Genomic DNA, 17,421 nt, shown 5'->3' with positions numbered 1-17,421 from the left:
CAAAGAGATATTCTTTATAAAAGTTAAGAGTCAGCCACACCTACCTAAAACGGCTCGTTCTAACACGCCCCCACATACCTACGTCACTATTTGGGCGGCGTTATGCAACTCTTCCCAGATAGTGACGTAGGTATGTGGGGTGTGTTAGAACGAGCCGTTTTAGGTAGGCGTGGTTGACTCTTAACTTTTATAAAGAATATCTCTTTGGATTTGAGACTTTAGTTTTTGCAACTTTACAGATCTTCTTTATGCACCAAGAGCTTGTAACACTCCAAAGAGAAAGGAAAAATTGAAATCGCATCATATGACCCCTTTAATAAAATGTTATAAATAATTAAAAGCTTATTTATCAAAAACAATGAAAGGAAGTCTTTTTATTTAACTTTGTTTAGAATTTTAAATTAGTTCAAAATGTAATTTATTATCAAGTGAGTACATATCAGCAGCTCACCCTTCGACATTACTGTCACAGACACAGTCACATGACCGAAATGAATAGAGGAGGGAAAGGGGCGCAGAACAGAAAAAGTCAAAGGGAAATAAATCAATGCATTAAAATAAAGTGAACAAACTGAGATTGTTTTTCTAGCTAATCAAGGTCTTACTAGGTATACTTGAAACTTCCAGGCAGGTGTGTTGAGGCAAGTTGGAGCTAAACTCTGCAGGACACCGGCCCTCCAGGACTGAGTTTGGTGACCCCTGCTGTAAGCCATTAAGTCAATCAACATAGTTGTTGCTTGAGAGGGCAGTGATTAACCATATCAGTTTATTTTCCATTTAAAAATGATCTTGCATGCCTTTCAGCAAATGTGCAGTTGTGCCCCTGAACAACACAGGACAGAATCCGTTCACTTTTATATATATCTATGTTTCCTCCTAAATTTTTTTTGCAATATAATAAATAGCTTTCCTGTAATGCGACCATTTTTTCCCCATTTTTAAATCATTCCTACAATCCAAAACACTATATAATAACTTATATGGAAGATTATATAGGAGAGAGGGAGATCCCCAGGGAACTGGTGGTAAAACAGACAAATCTCTGTCACAACAGCCAAGACATTTCTTCGTTCATCAAGTTTGTCGCCCATTCACTTACTGTATCTTTTAGAATAATATGCGACCCACTGGCCTAATGATAGAGTCTTACAGAGTGGCAGAATGTGTTTTATGTGTAAAAAAATAAAAAATCAGTGAATATGTTCAATTTATATGCATTGTGCGTTTCCAAATGCATATTGTTTCTATGGCTCCTGATCAATAATAATAGAAAACACATATTTATTTATTTATTTATTTATTTTTTGCTCTGCTCTGATGCCATCTAGTGTCAGATTGATGTCTGTTCGCATGCCTGAGAAGTTTTGTGTCTCTGTACTTCACATCCAGACCTTTGTAGGGCACAAAAATAGTGACCTTTTTTTTTTTTTTTGCTTTTGCTGCTGTATTTATATCTTTTCCAACACTGCACTTTATACAACCAGCTGTGTGGACCATTTAAAAACCCTGATTAACTTACCAAAAGCTGAACATCAGCACACATGCTACAGCTTAAAGACACAATCAAAAATCAATCCGTATAAAGTCAGCAAATATCCACACTTTGACAGTTAGACATTTCATATAAATTTGAAAATTTATTTTGCAATTCGTTTTGCATGCCCGAGCAGGTCTGACTTTTTGGTTTACTTCAGTGTTAACGTGTCAAAGTCAGTAGATTTTAAGACATCCTGGCTACAATCTGACTACAGTCGATCAGCAAATGTCATTGTAGTTTTTGTTTACAGTAGATTACAATGCAATTGCAAATATGTACCACAATTGCAGCTCTATTTATTTCATTTATAGGCATCCTTCTGCTTGTCATCAACACTGAAGACATCAAAGGACCAGTACAGCTCATGGTAATGACACTTTTGTTGTTCATAAGTGAAACATCTGACGAAGATGACACAAGACTGTCCAGACAGAGAATTTTTGATTAGATTTGATTATAGAAAAAAATCTTTATCTGGTAAGATGAAGATGAATCTCTTTCGGGCATGTGGCAGGCAGCCATTGAATGTCAACTGCCAACTTTAATGACAGTCCAACTTGTTGCTTCTGAATAATGATTGCTGTTGCTCCTGCCATAAATAGATCAGAAACATTAAATAGATTCTTGTGAAAGCTCTTATTAAATAAGAAGAAAAATCTAATTGATTTGAAAGAACAGTTGACTTAAAGACAAGTTATATTTTCATGCATTTATTATTTAGTCATTAAATATGAGTGCCATCTCTAATTACACAGTGAAACGTTTTTGAATAGTTTTTTAGCCTAGCTTCAGTTTTGGCTTCTGTTTTGTTTGTTTTTAGTATGGAATAGAATAGTCCTGGATGCTGGATCCTCTCATACTTCTATGTTCATCTACAAATGGCCAGCAGACTAGCAGAACGGTACCGGCATAGTCAGTCAACACAGCGAGTGTCATGCCAAAGGTGAGTAGATAGTAGATAGATGCTTTATTTGACATTTCTATATGTCACATAGAAACGAAATTGTGTTTCACACGTCCACAGCTTGCAGTTCAGTGCATTATAAAAACAGATATTTCAGTAAAAAAACAAAAAAAACATTTCTAGTAAATTTTAGTAAAATTATTTAAAGTACTCTGAATGTGTTAAAAAAAAGTAACCACAATAAAGTCACGAACTCTGATTTAGCAGCCTGATTGCTGTAGGAAGAAAGCTATTTAACTGCCAAGTTGTTCTGGTTTTTATGCTGCAGTAACTTTTTCCTGACTGCATCAATGTAAACAATCCATAAAATGGATGTGTGCAGTCCTTCAGGATGCCACCAGCTCTCCGCACATAGCGCTCTGTGTAGATGTCCTGTAGCAGTGGCAATGAGACACCAATAATTTTCTCGGCTGTTCTCACAATCTGGCTGAGATTGTGTCTCTCCTCCACTGTACAGCTGCCGAACCAGGACGGGATAGAGTAGGTTAGCAGGCTCTCAACTGTCCCTCTGTAAAACAGGGTCATGGCTGGGATGGAAAGTTCCACCTTCTTCAGTCTGCGAAGAAAGTGAAGGCATTGTTGGGCCTTCTTGATGACAGCTGAAGTGTTGTCTCTGGTAGTCAGCTTGTCTGTCAGATGGATCCCCAGAAACTTGGTGCTTTGGATCCTCTCCACCACAGAGCTGTTTATGGTTAGAGGGCGATGGTGATGTTGGCTAACCCTCCTGAAGTCTATGACCATCTCCTTTGTCTTGTTGGTATTGAGGGCCAAGTTGTGCATAGTGCACCAGACTGTGAGTTTCTCCACCTCTTTCCTGTATGCCAACTCATCATTATTGGTAATAAGGCCGACAAAAATGGTATCATCTGCGAACTTGATGACATGGTTGCTGTTAAAACTGGCAGTACAGTCATATGTCAGCAGCGTGAACAATAAAGGACTCAGAACACACCCTTGTGGCGTACCTGTGCTCACAGTTATTGTTTTATATGTTAAACTGCCAACTCTGACTGTCTGTCGTTTCTCTGTCAGAATGTTCACCACTCCTGAATCCAGACCGCAGCAACAACTTTTCCACCAGTTGTTGAAGCAAGATTCTATTAAATGCTGAGCTGAAGTCAATTAGTAAGATCCTGGCGTAGGTGTTCTTGTTCTCCAGGTGTGTCAGTGTGAGGTGGAGCAGGGTGGAGATAGCGTCCTCAGTAGAGCGGTTCGCTCTATAGTAAGTATGACAAATAGTGTGAGATCACTAACATCTGTGTATAATTCTATATAATTCAGAACACAATTTTCATTTAAATCCTTTTTAGGGAAAGTGACTCAGATATTGCAGAATTCAAAGAATAAATTCAGACATTTAACTTTAATATAATTCCCTCCCCAATACTGAATTTGTTCTTGCCTTTTGTCTCATTGTTATGCTTCTGTTATTATCATTTGGACATGGCTCCAGGTCAACACATCTGCATGAATGTAAATGAGATTATAGACAAAGCCTTTTTATAATATACCAGCTTGCACTGTGTCTTTGCCCCATTTTCTTTTTCTTTCCATTGATTTCCTGACAACTTTCTACTTTCCTACGAAAGTGTCAAAAAATAAAATAAATAAATAAATAAATACATACATACTGTACAAAATAATATTTAGCTCAGTTTTACACTTAGCATTCAGTTACATTTTCAAACTACCTTTTTATTTATTTTCCCTCTCTTTTACACAGGTCTCCAGTTATGCAGGTAACAGAGGAGGAGCAGCTCGTAGTCTTTTTTCTCAAATATTTTTTATATTTATAACTTTTCTCAATGTCCACTGTTACAATAACAATAAATTGTACAACAATGCTGTTTCACATCACATGTTTATACAAGATTGTGCTGAGTGGAATGCTACACAATGAATCATAGATAACAAATATATGTATTTGTCATTTCACTCAGTATTTCTAAACCAAAAGAATCAGATGAGGTTTTGAAGGAAGTGAGAGACAAACTGAAGACCTACCCATTTAGCTTCAAAGGGGCCACCATCTTAAGTGGACAAGAAGTGGAAGAAGGCTTATGGATGGGTCACAGTCAACTACCTGCTTGAGAAATTTACTAAGGTAAGGGCTGAAGTAATAAATATTCCAGAGACTAATTTATAGATAATGCCATTTGATTTTATGTACACTCTCTCTTTCTTGTCCTTTATTTCTCTAGTATAGTTTTGTGGGTCAATGGCTGTCTCCAGGCAGAGACACGGTTGGTGCTCTGGACTTTGGTGGAGCTTCAACTCAGATCACCTTTGAAACAAAACAGACGGTGGAGAACAAGGACAATCTGATGAAACTGCGGCTGTACGGACGAGACTATCAGATTTACACTCAGAGCTTTCTGTGTTATGGGAGAGACCAGGTGTTACTCAGACTGCTGGCACTTCTGATGAAGGTTAAGTGCAAACCTTTCATCTAAACGATCATCAGACAAGCTGATTAACTGGTTTGATAGTACTTAGAGAGTAATTTCTGATGTTTTCTTTTTCTTTATGTGTCTTATAGACTCAGGGTTCAGACCGCTCCATAGTTCACCCCTGCTATCCTGCGAGTCACAGTGACTCCATAAAGCTGAGCAGTGTGTTTGATACTCCATGCAATAAAAGACAAACTCCCTATAAACCTGATGATGACCTGCAAATCAAAGGCACAGGAAACTACGATCAATGCCTTGGAAATGTTTCTCGTCTCTTCTCTTTTAAACAAATGTTCTTATTCCAGATGCTCCTTTGATGGAGTCTTCCAGCCCAACATTACTGGAAACTTTATGGTATGAGTTTCTAGAGTGCTTAATATGGAACATTTAAACATTTTCATGCATTCAGTTGCACTGTATTGTTTAAAATATGCTCTTTAATGACTTAAAATACACAGATCCATGAAAAAATAACTAAACCAAATCACTTTCAGTTCCGTTAAAGTTTGCTCCTGCATTCTTCCTCTCATGCAGACGAAACATTGTACTAAAATATATTTCTGTCAAGCGAGCCGATTCGTTTTAGTAAATCAAAAACATGCAACAAATGTAAACTGATTCCCTAATGAATGACTCTAATGAGTCAGTTGTTTTTAGCGAATCACAAACAGCACAGCTGTATTTCGATTCTCTAACGAATTACTAATTCGTCAATCCTTCTTAGTGAATCAAACACTGCAAACTGTTAAATGCTTTAAATCCCTAGATACACTACATTGTCATTAGATTAAAAATCCCTTTTATGTGTTTGTTGTGATAATCTTTTCGTCTAACCACTTTGTACATTTCATTAATAAGGCACAGTAGCTAAACTCTCTTTTTCTTTGGCGCAGGCGTTTTCTGCTTTTTTCTACACTCATTTGTTCCTCCAGAAAGCTGCAGGCATCACCATCACATCTCCAGCACATTTAGAGGATGCTGTCCGTGTTGTCTGCAACATGAGCTTTCAGGAGGTGAATCTAATTTCGAGCCCTGCAATTTTAAGATGAGTTTCTTATCAGTAATTGACAATAAAACATTCAAGAACATTCTACAACAATCGATTAGGAGAACGTGCATTTTTTCCTCTATGAAAAGATATTCAATATGTTCACTATGCATTGTTTGATTCAATCATTAACAACTGATTCGATATTTAAGCTGTTTTAGCTGTTTGTGAAATTCAATCCACCACTGTCAAGTGTTTTACCAGACTTGTCAGAGCTAGCAATTTCTAAGCCTAGTTTTTAATTAAACTTAAATGTGATGAAATTTTAAATATTCCCCCAGGCAATATCTCTTTTTAACTTCATCTCTCTCAGATGCAAAATAAGTTTCCTGATGAGGGGACCATTTGAGAGAATACTGTGCAGATTCCATCCTTCTGCAGGTGCTCCTGATAACTGGATATGGCTTCAGTGATCTCTCCTTCCCACACATCTCCTTTCAAGAGAAAGTAAGCCCTCAGGAAGAAAGCTCTATATGCAGTTTTAAACTATAGTTATCATATCCTGTCAAGCCAATTTCAACTTGTTACTTTGGTTTGCAGGCTGCAGACACTTCTGTCAGCTGGTCCCTTGGCTACATGCTAAGTTTAAGCAACTTGCTGCCTGCTGAAAATGTGTTTGTTAGAAAAACCCTGCGCCTAGATTCCTGGCGCGCAGCCCTCTTCCTCTTTTCAGCTCTTCTTATTGCGTCTATATTTTTTCTGCTGCAAATCTACCAAAAGAATGGCACTAAATTATGTCGTTGATCATTATGCACTAAAGATATTTTCTGTTGGGATAAGCAATAAGTAGGCTATATGCAGTATATGAAAAAGTATAAACTTTTGTATTGACTAAAAAAAAACAAAAAAAACGTGTCTTGTAATTCGCTGTAAAATTGATGTGGAATTCATGAAGATGTATGTTAAGTTTTAAACTGACATTAATATGTCTGACACTGTTTAATTTATTCAATGCACTTAAAGGGTTAGTTCACCCAAAAATGAAAATTAGTCCATAAATCACTCACCCTCAAGTCATCCTAGGTGTATATGACTTTCTTCTTTCAGACGATTCCAGTCGGAGTTATATTAAAAATTGTCTTTGACCTTTCAAGCTGTTTAATGGCACTCAGCGGGTGTTGCAGTGCATCAGTCCAAAAGAAGTGAAATAAAAAGCGCCCATCCATAAAAACAGTGTCTCACACGGCTCTGGGGGTTAACAAAGTCCTCCTGTAGCGAATCGATGCGTTTTTGTAAGCTTTGATAAAGAATATCTCTTTGGATTTGAGACTTTAGTCTTTACAACTTTACAGATCTTCTTTATGCACCAAGAGCTTGTAACACTCCAAAGAGAAAGGAAAACTTGAAATCACATCATATGACCCCTTTAAATTGCCTTGCACTTCCTCCACTTCTTAATGACTTTGGGGAGTGTGGAAATTTATAACCAGGAAATATTTCTTTTTTTTAGCCATCCACTGTTGCATAAACCTCTTAGTTTCTGATCCTCAATCCTGAACACAATCCTTGTTAATTGTTTATTATGAATTTTATTTTATTTTTAATTTCATATTTTATTTTATTTTGTCCAAGAGTCAGAATTTTATTAAACTGTATTTTATTAAACTGAATTTTTTTATAAATAAAGTGTATTATCGCAAAGGTCATGTTGAATTTTTCATTTAAATGATTTTTACAAGCAAAACATTTAAATCACAGATGTTCACCGTTTTGGAAACTCTAGAATCTTTTAATACTGGTTTTCAATGATGAGGGCATTTTAGTAGACACATGCAGCCTACAGCGCAATGCTAGAGAATTGTGGGCCCTTTAGCGCATGACAGGCTAGGAACATTCCTGAGGCGGAACTTATTACGATGGATCAGAAACAAGAGTCTGTTGACGAGGTTGCACAGTTAGGAATAGGAAGTGTGCGAACAATGCAAATCTAGCCAACATCTGTTGGATTTCTGCTGTCAATGCATTTGATTTCGTTTTGATAGTGCAGTTAAAATAGAGACAGCGACTCAAAATGTTTGCAGGGTTACCGGAGCTGGGAATATCCAATGGAGAAGATCTTAAAGAAACGCTGACTAACTGTACGGAACCCCTGAAAGCCATCGACCAGTTTCAGGTTAGCGCTTAATACACTTGGATATGTGTCTCTTTCTCTAAATTAAAACAGTCACAGTCTTCAAATGTCTTGCATTAGGCATTAAGAATTTCGCTCGCATGCAGCAGTCATCTTCATTGATTATAATGGGAGGGATCTAGTTTCTTGCCTCGCTTGCAGTGTGACTTGTCATATGACAGCCTATGACCAGACGATTAAACGGTTATTAATTTGAGCTAACTAACTAATATCTATTATGTTACTAGTACTGATTTTAATTATTAGTAAGTAATCCAATATTCTCTTTTCTAGTGTCTAATTGTAGCTTTACTGATTACTAAGAACTAAGGAATAAGTACTAATACCCAGTGAATACCCTTGTGAAAAAGAAGAGTGCTTATTAGACGTGCAGTTTAAATCTTAAACGTATATTTAAAAAAAAAACTGTACTTGCAGATAATATAATATTAATGAAATAAAAGGCCATTTAATTGTACTTACTGTACACTTTACTAACTCAATTTCTTAACACACTTAAGTACACTTTAAAAAATTGTTTTGTAATAATGTCAAATTAAAAGTTTTACTTTAAAGTATGTTTTAAATATTTTTTTATAATCTTGTCATGCTTTAAAGAAGTACACTTAATTTGATGTGTTGTCTAACATGTAACATTGTCTGCACATAATTAACTGTAGTGTGTTATTTGGTCGTATATTTAAAGTTAATAATATTAATTAACTTACATTTTTATATTAAATTAATAATATTAACTTAATATATTTTAAATGTGCTAAATTGCAACTTCATCATTAATATATTTAAATACATGACAAGTGCATAGTTTCCACAGAAATGAAAGTATTTTTGAGTTTACCATAAATGCTATTTGGTACATTTGACAGTGCACTTAAACTGTATTTCACAGACAGTTATTAGGAAATTTCATAAAAAAATATATATACCTAAGTGCTACTTCATTTGGTAAAAAAATCAGTCTTCAGTTCAACTAATTGCAGTTTCATTGCAATTAAGTGTCTGAAAACATATCCAGGTATATTCTTTTAAAGTATATTATTTCCATAAATAGTACTCTTTTTTTTTTTTAAGTATGGTAAAGTGTACATTGAGTTTGAGACTGGTAACAATGAACAACTTATTTGTTGCTTTTGGGATAGTAACTAGCATCAAAATAATAAGTATTAGTATTGTAATATATCAGAATTGAAAAGGTAGATACTGTAACTACTAATCTACTAATTATCTACTAATCTACTATTAATAAGTAGTAACATTTAATGAATAGTTACTAGTAAAATTGAAACAGATACTAGGTACTATTTGGTTCCTTAGTAATACAAAATAAGTACTAGTAACAATTGCTGATCTATAAAAAAAAAGATGCTAGTTTGTTTTGCGTATAATAAAAATCATCTTGTGCTTTATCTTGCTGTGTTTTTATTATAACTGTATTGTCATTCACAGATGGAAAATGGCATATTGTTGCCAACCCTACAGTCCGCATTGCCTTTCCTGGACCTTCACGGGACTCCACGGCTGGAGTTTCATCAGTCAGTCTTTGATGAACTTCGAGAAAAGCTGATGGAGCGTGTTGCCACCATTGCAGAGGGCAAGGATGAGGACAGGTGAATGGAAAGTTTGATTTCGAACCATTTTTTAAATCATACTAATACATCCCTTAAATTCACACAGATACATAAAGCTGGAAGAACTTCTTGAGAAAAGCTTCCCATTGGTGAAGATGCCATCCATACAGCCCATTGTCATGCAAGTGCTGAAACATCTGCAGAAGGTTTGAATGTGTTCTCTGCAATGACCTATTACTATGGTGCTTAGGTGTCCGATATATTTCAAACCTTATTTTGCAGATAATTTCAGCCTTAGGTGTGCAATCTATTTTGTTATTTTTTGTGAAGTTTATAATTATAGTTTTTATAACAGTGCATTTAGTATAACAGTGACAGTCTGTTTGGACTCTCATGCAGGTACCTGAGAAGAAGCTGAAGCAGGTGATGGCTGATAAAGAGCTGTACAAAGTCTGCGCAGTGGAGGTGAAACGGCAGATTTGGCAAGATAATCAGGCTCTTTTCGGGGACGAGGTGTCTCCTCTATTGAAACAGTATATTGTGGAGAAGGAAGCGGCTCTTTTCAGCAGTGACCTCTCCGTCCTTCACAACTTTTTCAGTCCTTCACCCAAAACACGGCGACAGGGTGAAGTAAGTGCCAGGTGTTTTTTTTTTCTTAGAATTAGTCAGTGTATTAATACATTGAGGTGTTTAGTTATAACTGTAAGCTGCCCAATTAGATATGGTGTCTATATTATAGTATGCTTATACTAAAGCATAATGGGCCAATCTAAATTTGACCGTTTAGATCATTAATCTTATCATTCAATTTCAGAACTGTCATTATTAATGTAATGTTTCTCTTTATGAAATTCTAAAACATTAAAAACATTATTAAATGGGTTCTTTTATGCTTTTTCACTTTTTCAACTTTAGTTAGTCTGTAATGTTGCTGTTTGAGCATAAAAAAGATCTGCAAAGTTACAAAGCTCAAAGTCCACTTCAAAAGGAGATATTTTATTTAACAGAAATCAATTTTCAAAAACTACAACGAACGACTCGTTTGGACTACAACGCATATTTTCCGGGATTTATGATATCACAAATATCGACGAATGGGACGAGACCTGGTTGAGCTGCACTAGAGAAGGCAACGAGTGTTATCACTATGTCGGAACACGTTAGCTTTCCCAAGGCATACGAAAACCAATCACAACACACACTGGCCCAGCTAACCAATCACAGCACATTTCGTATTTCAGAAGCCTTCATTTGATACAGGAACTATTCAAGCCGTTCATGCCATACTGGGGAGAGAGGTGTTGTAATAATGTAAAATATGTGAAAAATAATGTGTTTTTCGAGCAACCTAGTATGAGAGCCTGTTCTAGTACACCCCCAAAACAAAATCAAGACTTTGTAAAAGAGCATAATAGGACCCCTTTAAACCATTCCAAAAAAATCTTCACAACAATGAACATGTATTGTTATTTTCTAACAATACATGCATACCTAAAAAGTAAAAAATTAAGACATTTTAAGATGAATTTTGAATGTGAATAGCATAAGTTAATGTTCATGTAATGTTGTATCAATGTTAACGTTAATCATTGTTCCTCTAATTTTAACGTTCTAATGTTAGTTTTTATGTAATGTAAATGTAATGTTGTGTCAATGGTATTGTAAGGTTGCTTTAATGTTATTCCTATTTATTTATTCTTTATTTTTATTTATTTTTATAAAATACTGAAATAATTTTAATTTGCAATTTTTTTTCATTTGGATTTTGGTGATTATGTTGCAGTGGAACAACAAACAACTGATTTTTTTTTTCTTTTTCTGTCAGGTGGTGTTGAAGCTGACTCAAATGATTGGAAAGAATGTGAAGCTCTATGATATGGTACTACAGTTCCTGCGGACGCTATTCCTGCGCACACGGAACGTACACTACTGCACCCTGCGAGCCGAGCTGCTCATGTCCCTTCATGACCTCGACATCAGCGAAATCTGTTCAGTCGACCCCTGTCACAAGGTGTGGAACCAGTTTCCTGTCTGTTTTCGTAAATCTTATGTTCAATGTTTGTGGAAATAAATATTGAAAAAAATCGATTCGTGGCCTTTGAGAATCGAAATTGAATCGACCACATTTTAAAAAACGATATATCGAAAAATCGGTTTTTTTTGCCCAGCCCTAGTTCTAGCCAACACACCTTTTCAACTGCAACTTCATGATTATTGAGCACCATTTGAAGGGGCCTTCCATTTATCATGTTTGTACAAAATGACCTAAATAACTGTTACAAAAAGGTACGGGAACTGAACACTTTCTGGAAGTCAGACTTTGAAGCCATTTTTTGATCGTTTAGAAATTAAAACAATTAAAAGCTGTTTGAAACTATTGCAGTGTGTGATCATGTACCATTAGGGCGACCACTTTCAAACAGATTCAAAAAGATGCAAAACATGTATCTTTGCTCTCATCCTTTTGCAGTTTTCTTGGTGTTTGGATGCCTGCATCAGGGAAAAGTTTGTGGATGCTAAACGGGCTCGAGAGTTACAAGGCTTCCTGGATGGGGTGAAGAAAGGGCAGGAGCAAGTCTTAGGGTACAAGATTCACATATCCATACAGAAACGAGGCATCATAGCATACAATAAACCCATAAAACTTAAAAAATGTAACACTCTCTGTCTCTGTTTTTCACAGTGACCTGTCTATGATCCTATGTGACCCATTTGCCTGTAACACACTAGTGTTGAGTACCGTGAGGAACCTTCAAGAGCTATTGAGCCAGGACGCCCTGCCCAGAGTAAGAACTCCAGCTCATAGTTGCTTTTAGATTATAGTAGACATCTTTTGTGTTGTTGTTGTTAACTAAAACTATTAAAAGTAGTTTTTGATAATTGAAATAAAGCTGAAATTAAGTAACATAAATATGTGACCCTGGACCACAAAACCAGTCTTAAATCGCTTGGGTATATTTTTAGCAATAGCCAAAAAAACATTGTATGGGTCAAAATTATCGAGTTTTCTTTTATGCCAAAAATCATTAGGATATTAAGTAAAGCTCATGTTCCATGAAGATATTTTGTAAATTTCCTACTGTAAATGATCAAAACTTAAATTTTGATTAGTAATATGCATTGCTAAAAGTTTCATTTGGACGACTTTAAAGGTCGCTTTTGGGTATATTTGTAGCAATAGCCAAAAATACATTGTATGGGTCGATTTTTCTTTTATGCCAAAAATCATTAGGATATTAAGTAAAGCTCATGTTCCATGAAGATATTTTGTAAATTTCCTACTGTAAATGATCAAAACTTAAATTTTGATTAGTAATATGCATTGCTAAGAGCTTCATTTGGACGACTTTAAAGGCGATTTTCTCAATAGTTAGATTTTTTTGCACCCCCAGATTCCAGATTTTCAATAGTTGTATCTCGGCCAAATATTGTCTTATCCTAACAAACCATACATCAAGCATATTTATTCAGCGTTCAGATGATGTATAAATCTCAGTTTCAGAAAACTGACCCTTATGACTGGTTTTGTGGTCCAGGGTCACATATTAGATGAAAACCTTAAAATTAGTAATGTTTTATTGGCAGCTAACCAAAATAAGTTTAAGTGCTAAAATTGCTAAAACTGAAATAATTTTATATTTTAAGTGTTATGTATTTATTCATTTATTTATTCTTATCTTTTATAACATATTACAATAAATTCATTAATTAACTTATTTTCTACATTGCCTGGGGTTTGTTTAATTTGAGAGTTCAAATTGTAAACTGTATAAATTCAATAAAGATGTTATACAAAACTGAAATAAAAGTAAATTAAATATAAATGGAAATATAAAAAAATAATAAAGCATATAACAACTTTACTAAATATCAATACATACTATAATAGTATAACACTGCTGTCCTATTCATGCTATGAAATCGCTGTGTTCATGTACAGGACAGCCCTGACCTTCTCCTCCTGCTGCGGATGCTTTCTCTTGGCCAGGGTGCCTGGGATATGATTGACAGCCAGGTTTTTAAAGAGCCCCGAATGGTCAGATTAACTCTTAGCATTCTTCAATACACCATAATCTAACATTTGAAATGGGTTTGAACAATTGCTCAAGACTGGTCTTGTTCACCATCAGGATTTGGAGGTGGTAACACGCTTTCTGCCTGCCATGATGTCAATAGTGGTGGATGACTACACGTTCACTGTGGAGCAGAAACTGCCAAGTGAGGAGAAAAGCTCTCTCACGTACCCCACCACCCTGCCTGAAACCTTTTCCAGGTATCTGCATTAGGAATGCTCCTCAGCTCAATATATTCAGCAAACGCTCACTTTTCTAAAATGGATGGTGTTTCTGTCTTGTCTAGGTATGTACAGGAGAACAGGGTGGCGTGTGAGATCGGTCTTTATTATGTGCTTCATATCGCTAAGCAGAGGAATAAAAATGCTTTACAGCGGCTTCTGCCTGCACTGGGTGAGACTCCTGTCAGATACTTTGGATTAATGGAGCCACAAGTCAAAGCCTCACAGAGACTGATCACTTTGTGTGTGTGTTTGTGCAGTTGATACCTATAATGACATGGCATTCGGAGACATCTTTCTTCATCTTCTCACTGGCTATCTGACTCTGCTCTCTGACGAATTTGGATCAGAGGAGTTCTGTACTGCTGTCTTTGATAACTTCCTCCTCACATCTTTCTCTAGGTCTGTATTATCTTTTTTTAATTGCATCAAATAGTGCAAATTCTTTAGTGCTGGAGAGAAAAATATTAATTAGTAGGATTAAAATCAAGGTTAATAGAGTGGCTCAGTTCACCACAGTTCTATGTTTTTTGCTCTCATTTTTTGCAGTAAGGAGAATGTTCACAGACACTGTCTTCGCTTATTGAATCATCTCCATCAGAAGGTACTGGCGTCCTACATGGAGACCTTAATGAAGACGCTTGAACCACCAAAACAGGTATTTAAGGAAACAGACTGAATGTGAATTTGCTAAAACAACGCCTAAATCGCTGTAGCTATTAATGTTAATGCAACAATGTCTGTCCACTTTTTCAGTGGCCTTAGTTCTGGGAAATATTTTTCCCATAGGGATTATAAAAAAAATACTATACAGACTTTTACAAAAAAAATTTATAAGACATGGACCAAACCAACCAGATATGAGCAGACTAAAAACATTACAAACTTTGATTATATATAGAAAATTATAGAAAAAAAATATATATTTTAAGTTTATTGCAAGGTATGCATATCATTCATACAAATATATTTAGATTTAATTATATTTATATTTCTATAAAAATATTTTAATCGTTTTGAGAGCATAGGGAAACTGACATTATTTGCAGTGGCTGGTTCATTTGGCGCAATTTGTTTGTCACGATTCTCTGATTGGTAGAGATTTCTTAGCAGAATCATGGGTAATGTCGTTTTTCACCAGGAATTCTGCAGCTGAACACAAAAAAATAAGTTGAAATAATGGAGGTTGATAGTTTTTCAGCAGAAGCATATACCATTAATTAACCATCATTCAATATCACAGTAGTGGCTGTTTAAGTCACTTCACTTTGATTAAAGATTACCAAAAACTTTTTTTTTTCCTTTCAAACAACCTGCAGTGATGACTCATTCAAAAGACCAGATTAAGGGATTATAAAAAAAATACTATACAGACTTTTACAAAAAAAATTTATAAGACATGGACCAAACCAACCAGATATGAGCAGACTAAAAACATTACAAACTTTGATTATATATAGAAAATTATAGAAAAAAAATATATATTTTAAGTTTATTGCAAGGTATGCATATCATTCATACAAATATATTTAGATTTAATTATATTTATATTTCTATAAAAATATTTTAATCGTTTTGAGAGCATAGGGAAACTGACATTATTTGCAGTGGCTGGTTCATTTGGCGCAATTTGTTTGTCACGATTCTCTGATTGGTTGAGATTTCTTAGCAGAATCATGGGTAATGTCGTTTTTCACCAGGAATTCTGCAGCTGAACACAAAAAAATAAGTTGAAATAATGGAGGTTGATAGTTTTTCAGCAGAAGCATATACCATTAAGTAACCATCATTCAATATCACAGTAGTGACCGTTTAAGTCACTTCACTTTGATTAAAGATTACCAAAAACATTTTTTTCCCTTTCAAACAACCTGCAGTGATGACTCATTCAAAAGACCAGATTAAGAAATGGAGTCAGTTTTGTTTTAATGTTGACTTGAAAGGTCGCTAGATGGCACCTCATCCACTTCTGTTCAAAGATGATAAAAGTATTCTCTGTTCCTCTCTGTACTGTTTCTCTTATACTGACATTTCATAAAGTAACCAAATTTGAATTGATGTTATTACAGAGCAGTGAGTCAGTGAAGGAACTTTACACCCTGTTGAAGGAGAAGCTCGAAGCTTCTAAGAAAAGCCCCCTGGAACCAGAGGAAGCCCCTTCTCTGGATCTCGGCCTTCACCCTGTCGCTGTGCCCTCCACCCCCAAAACCCCTCTTTGAGGGAGACTGGGCGCCACAGCCTCTAGAGAGCAGCAACAGCAATCATGTTCACATGGGCATAGACAACAACTCTGATGCCATAGAGACTGACCTGATCGTGTGTAAAATGGAACCGTGCTGGTTATATGAGTTAATGTGTTTCTTTTTTTTTCTTTTCTTCTTTTTTTTTAAAGGTCATTTTAAAAGCCTTTTCCAATGTGCAATTTTGTTGGCTCGGCTCTTTTTCCATTTATATGCTTCTTTTAAGAAAATGTAGACTTGTTTCATTGTTGAATGACTTCAAATATAATGTCTTATGTACAGCATTTCATGGTTGAATGTGTTTTGCTTTGAATTGTGTCAGTGACAAGCTCTAGTGTAAATAAAATAATGGGTTAGAAAGTTTACAGTCTTCGATTTTGGAGTGTTTAGATGCATTAAACTTAACTGATTAGATTTTTATTTTTTTTGCCCAATACTGTGTCCAAGCCAGACATGGCTACAAGACACAACACACTCAATCGCAAAACACTACCATTCAGAAGATTGGCGGCCTCTCTTTCTGCAAGCAAACTGCTGTCTGGCACCTGCAACTAAATGGATAAGTACAAAGTATTATTATTATTAGTAAAGTACAAAGTATTATTATTATCATTAATAAAAATAATGATTAAAAAAAATGTAACAATATGCAAAATACATACTCAATAACTGATACAATCTTTGTCATGTAATACAACTTTTTACATAGAAAGATAAAGGAAATATGTAATATTAAAAAGTGATTTCCTGGCCTGGAAGTGTCATGAATATTTGTACAGTTTTTAAAAATTATAGAAAAAGTCATGGGAAATTTCTACAGTTGAGTTATGCTTAGCACTTACAAACTTCTTTTTTTTTTTTTAAATGAATATTTTAAACCTGGCTTCATCCAATGTTTAGATTCTGTTTTATGCAAATAAGAGTATTTTAAATGTGATAATGATTTGCATATTTAGACATAACATCATTTTTTATTAGTTAACTATTAGGTTTTTTTCCTCTATTGGCATATATAGCATTCAGTTGGATTTTGCCAGTCATCACCTAGTGGAAATTGTTATGGTGTATGGTGTTTTCCTATGGGAAATAAAATAATCGCAACAATATTTAAAATCTTCCCCACACTGCTAAAAGTGTTTATCTCATAAAAGCACTGGTTAAAATAAATAGGAATTGCAAAAATATATAT

General features: G+C 35.2%; 2 protein-coding genes and 1 pseudogene across 2 annotated transcripts in view; 2 read left to right on the top strand and 1 right to left on the bottom strand.

Annotated features, from left to right (window-relative positions):
* LOC107757963 (DNA (cytosine-5)-methyltransferase 3B-like) overlaps window positions 1-3,281 on the bottom strand; it is a 7,259-nt gene extending 3,978 nt beyond the window's left edge. Inside the window, exon 1 of the mRNA XM_016575573.1 lies at window positions 2,840-3,281. Within this exon, the coding sequence (XP_016431059.1) occupies window positions 2,840-3,281 (442 nt within the window). The remainder of the gene's footprint in view (window positions 1-2,839) is intronic.
* Window positions 3,282-4,342: 1,061 nt separating this feature from the next.
* Window positions 4,343-6,743, top strand: LOC107757962 (ectonucleoside triphosphate diphosphohydrolase 2-like; annotated as a pseudogene).
* A 1,099-nt stretch (window positions 6,744-7,842) lies between these two features.
* On the top strand, window positions 7,843-16,595 carry LOC107757973 (negative elongation factor B-like). Its single transcript, XM_016575585.1, has 13 exons — window positions 7,843-8,112; window positions 9,577-9,737; window positions 9,805-9,904; window positions 10,098-10,328; window positions 11,524-11,709; window positions 12,169-12,281; window positions 12,382-12,484; window positions 13,639-13,734; window positions 13,829-13,971; window positions 14,058-14,164; window positions 14,253-14,394; window positions 14,542-14,650; window positions 16,062-16,595. The coding sequence occupies exons 1-13, from the start codon at window positions 8,011-8,013 to the stop codon at window positions 16,209-16,211; spliced, it is 1,743 nt and encodes a 580-aa protein (XP_016431071.1). The 5' UTR covers window positions 7,843-8,010; the 3' UTR covers window positions 16,212-16,595.
* The last annotated feature ends 826 nt before the right edge of the window (window positions 16,596-17,421 follow it).

Source organism: Sinocyclocheilus rhinocerous, unplaced genomic scaffold (genome assembly GCF_001515625.1).
Source record: "Sinocyclocheilus rhinocerous isolate Xijiao unplaced genomic scaffold, SAMN03320098_v1.1 scaffold1948, whole genome shotgun sequence".
NCBI lineage: Eukaryota > Metazoa > Chordata > Actinopteri > Cypriniformes > Cyprinidae > Sinocyclocheilus > Sinocyclocheilus rhinocerous.
The sequence above is the reverse complement of the archived record's forward strand: the minus strand, read 5'-3'. Positions and strand labels throughout refer to the sequence as shown.

Coding starts and splice junctions, on each gene's coding strand:
- LOC107757973 (XM_016575585.1), top strand. CDS start 8,011: ATGTTTGCAGGGTTACCGGAGCTGGGAATATCCAATGGAGAAGATCTT. Junction 9,905..10,097: donor TGCTGAAACATCTGCAGAAG/GTTTGAATGTGT, acceptor ACTCTCATGCAG/GTACCTGAGAAGAAGCTGAA. Junction 14,651..16,061: donor CGCTTGAACCACCAAAACAG/GTATTTAAGGAA, acceptor ATGTTATTACAG/AGCAGTGAGTCAGTGAAGGA.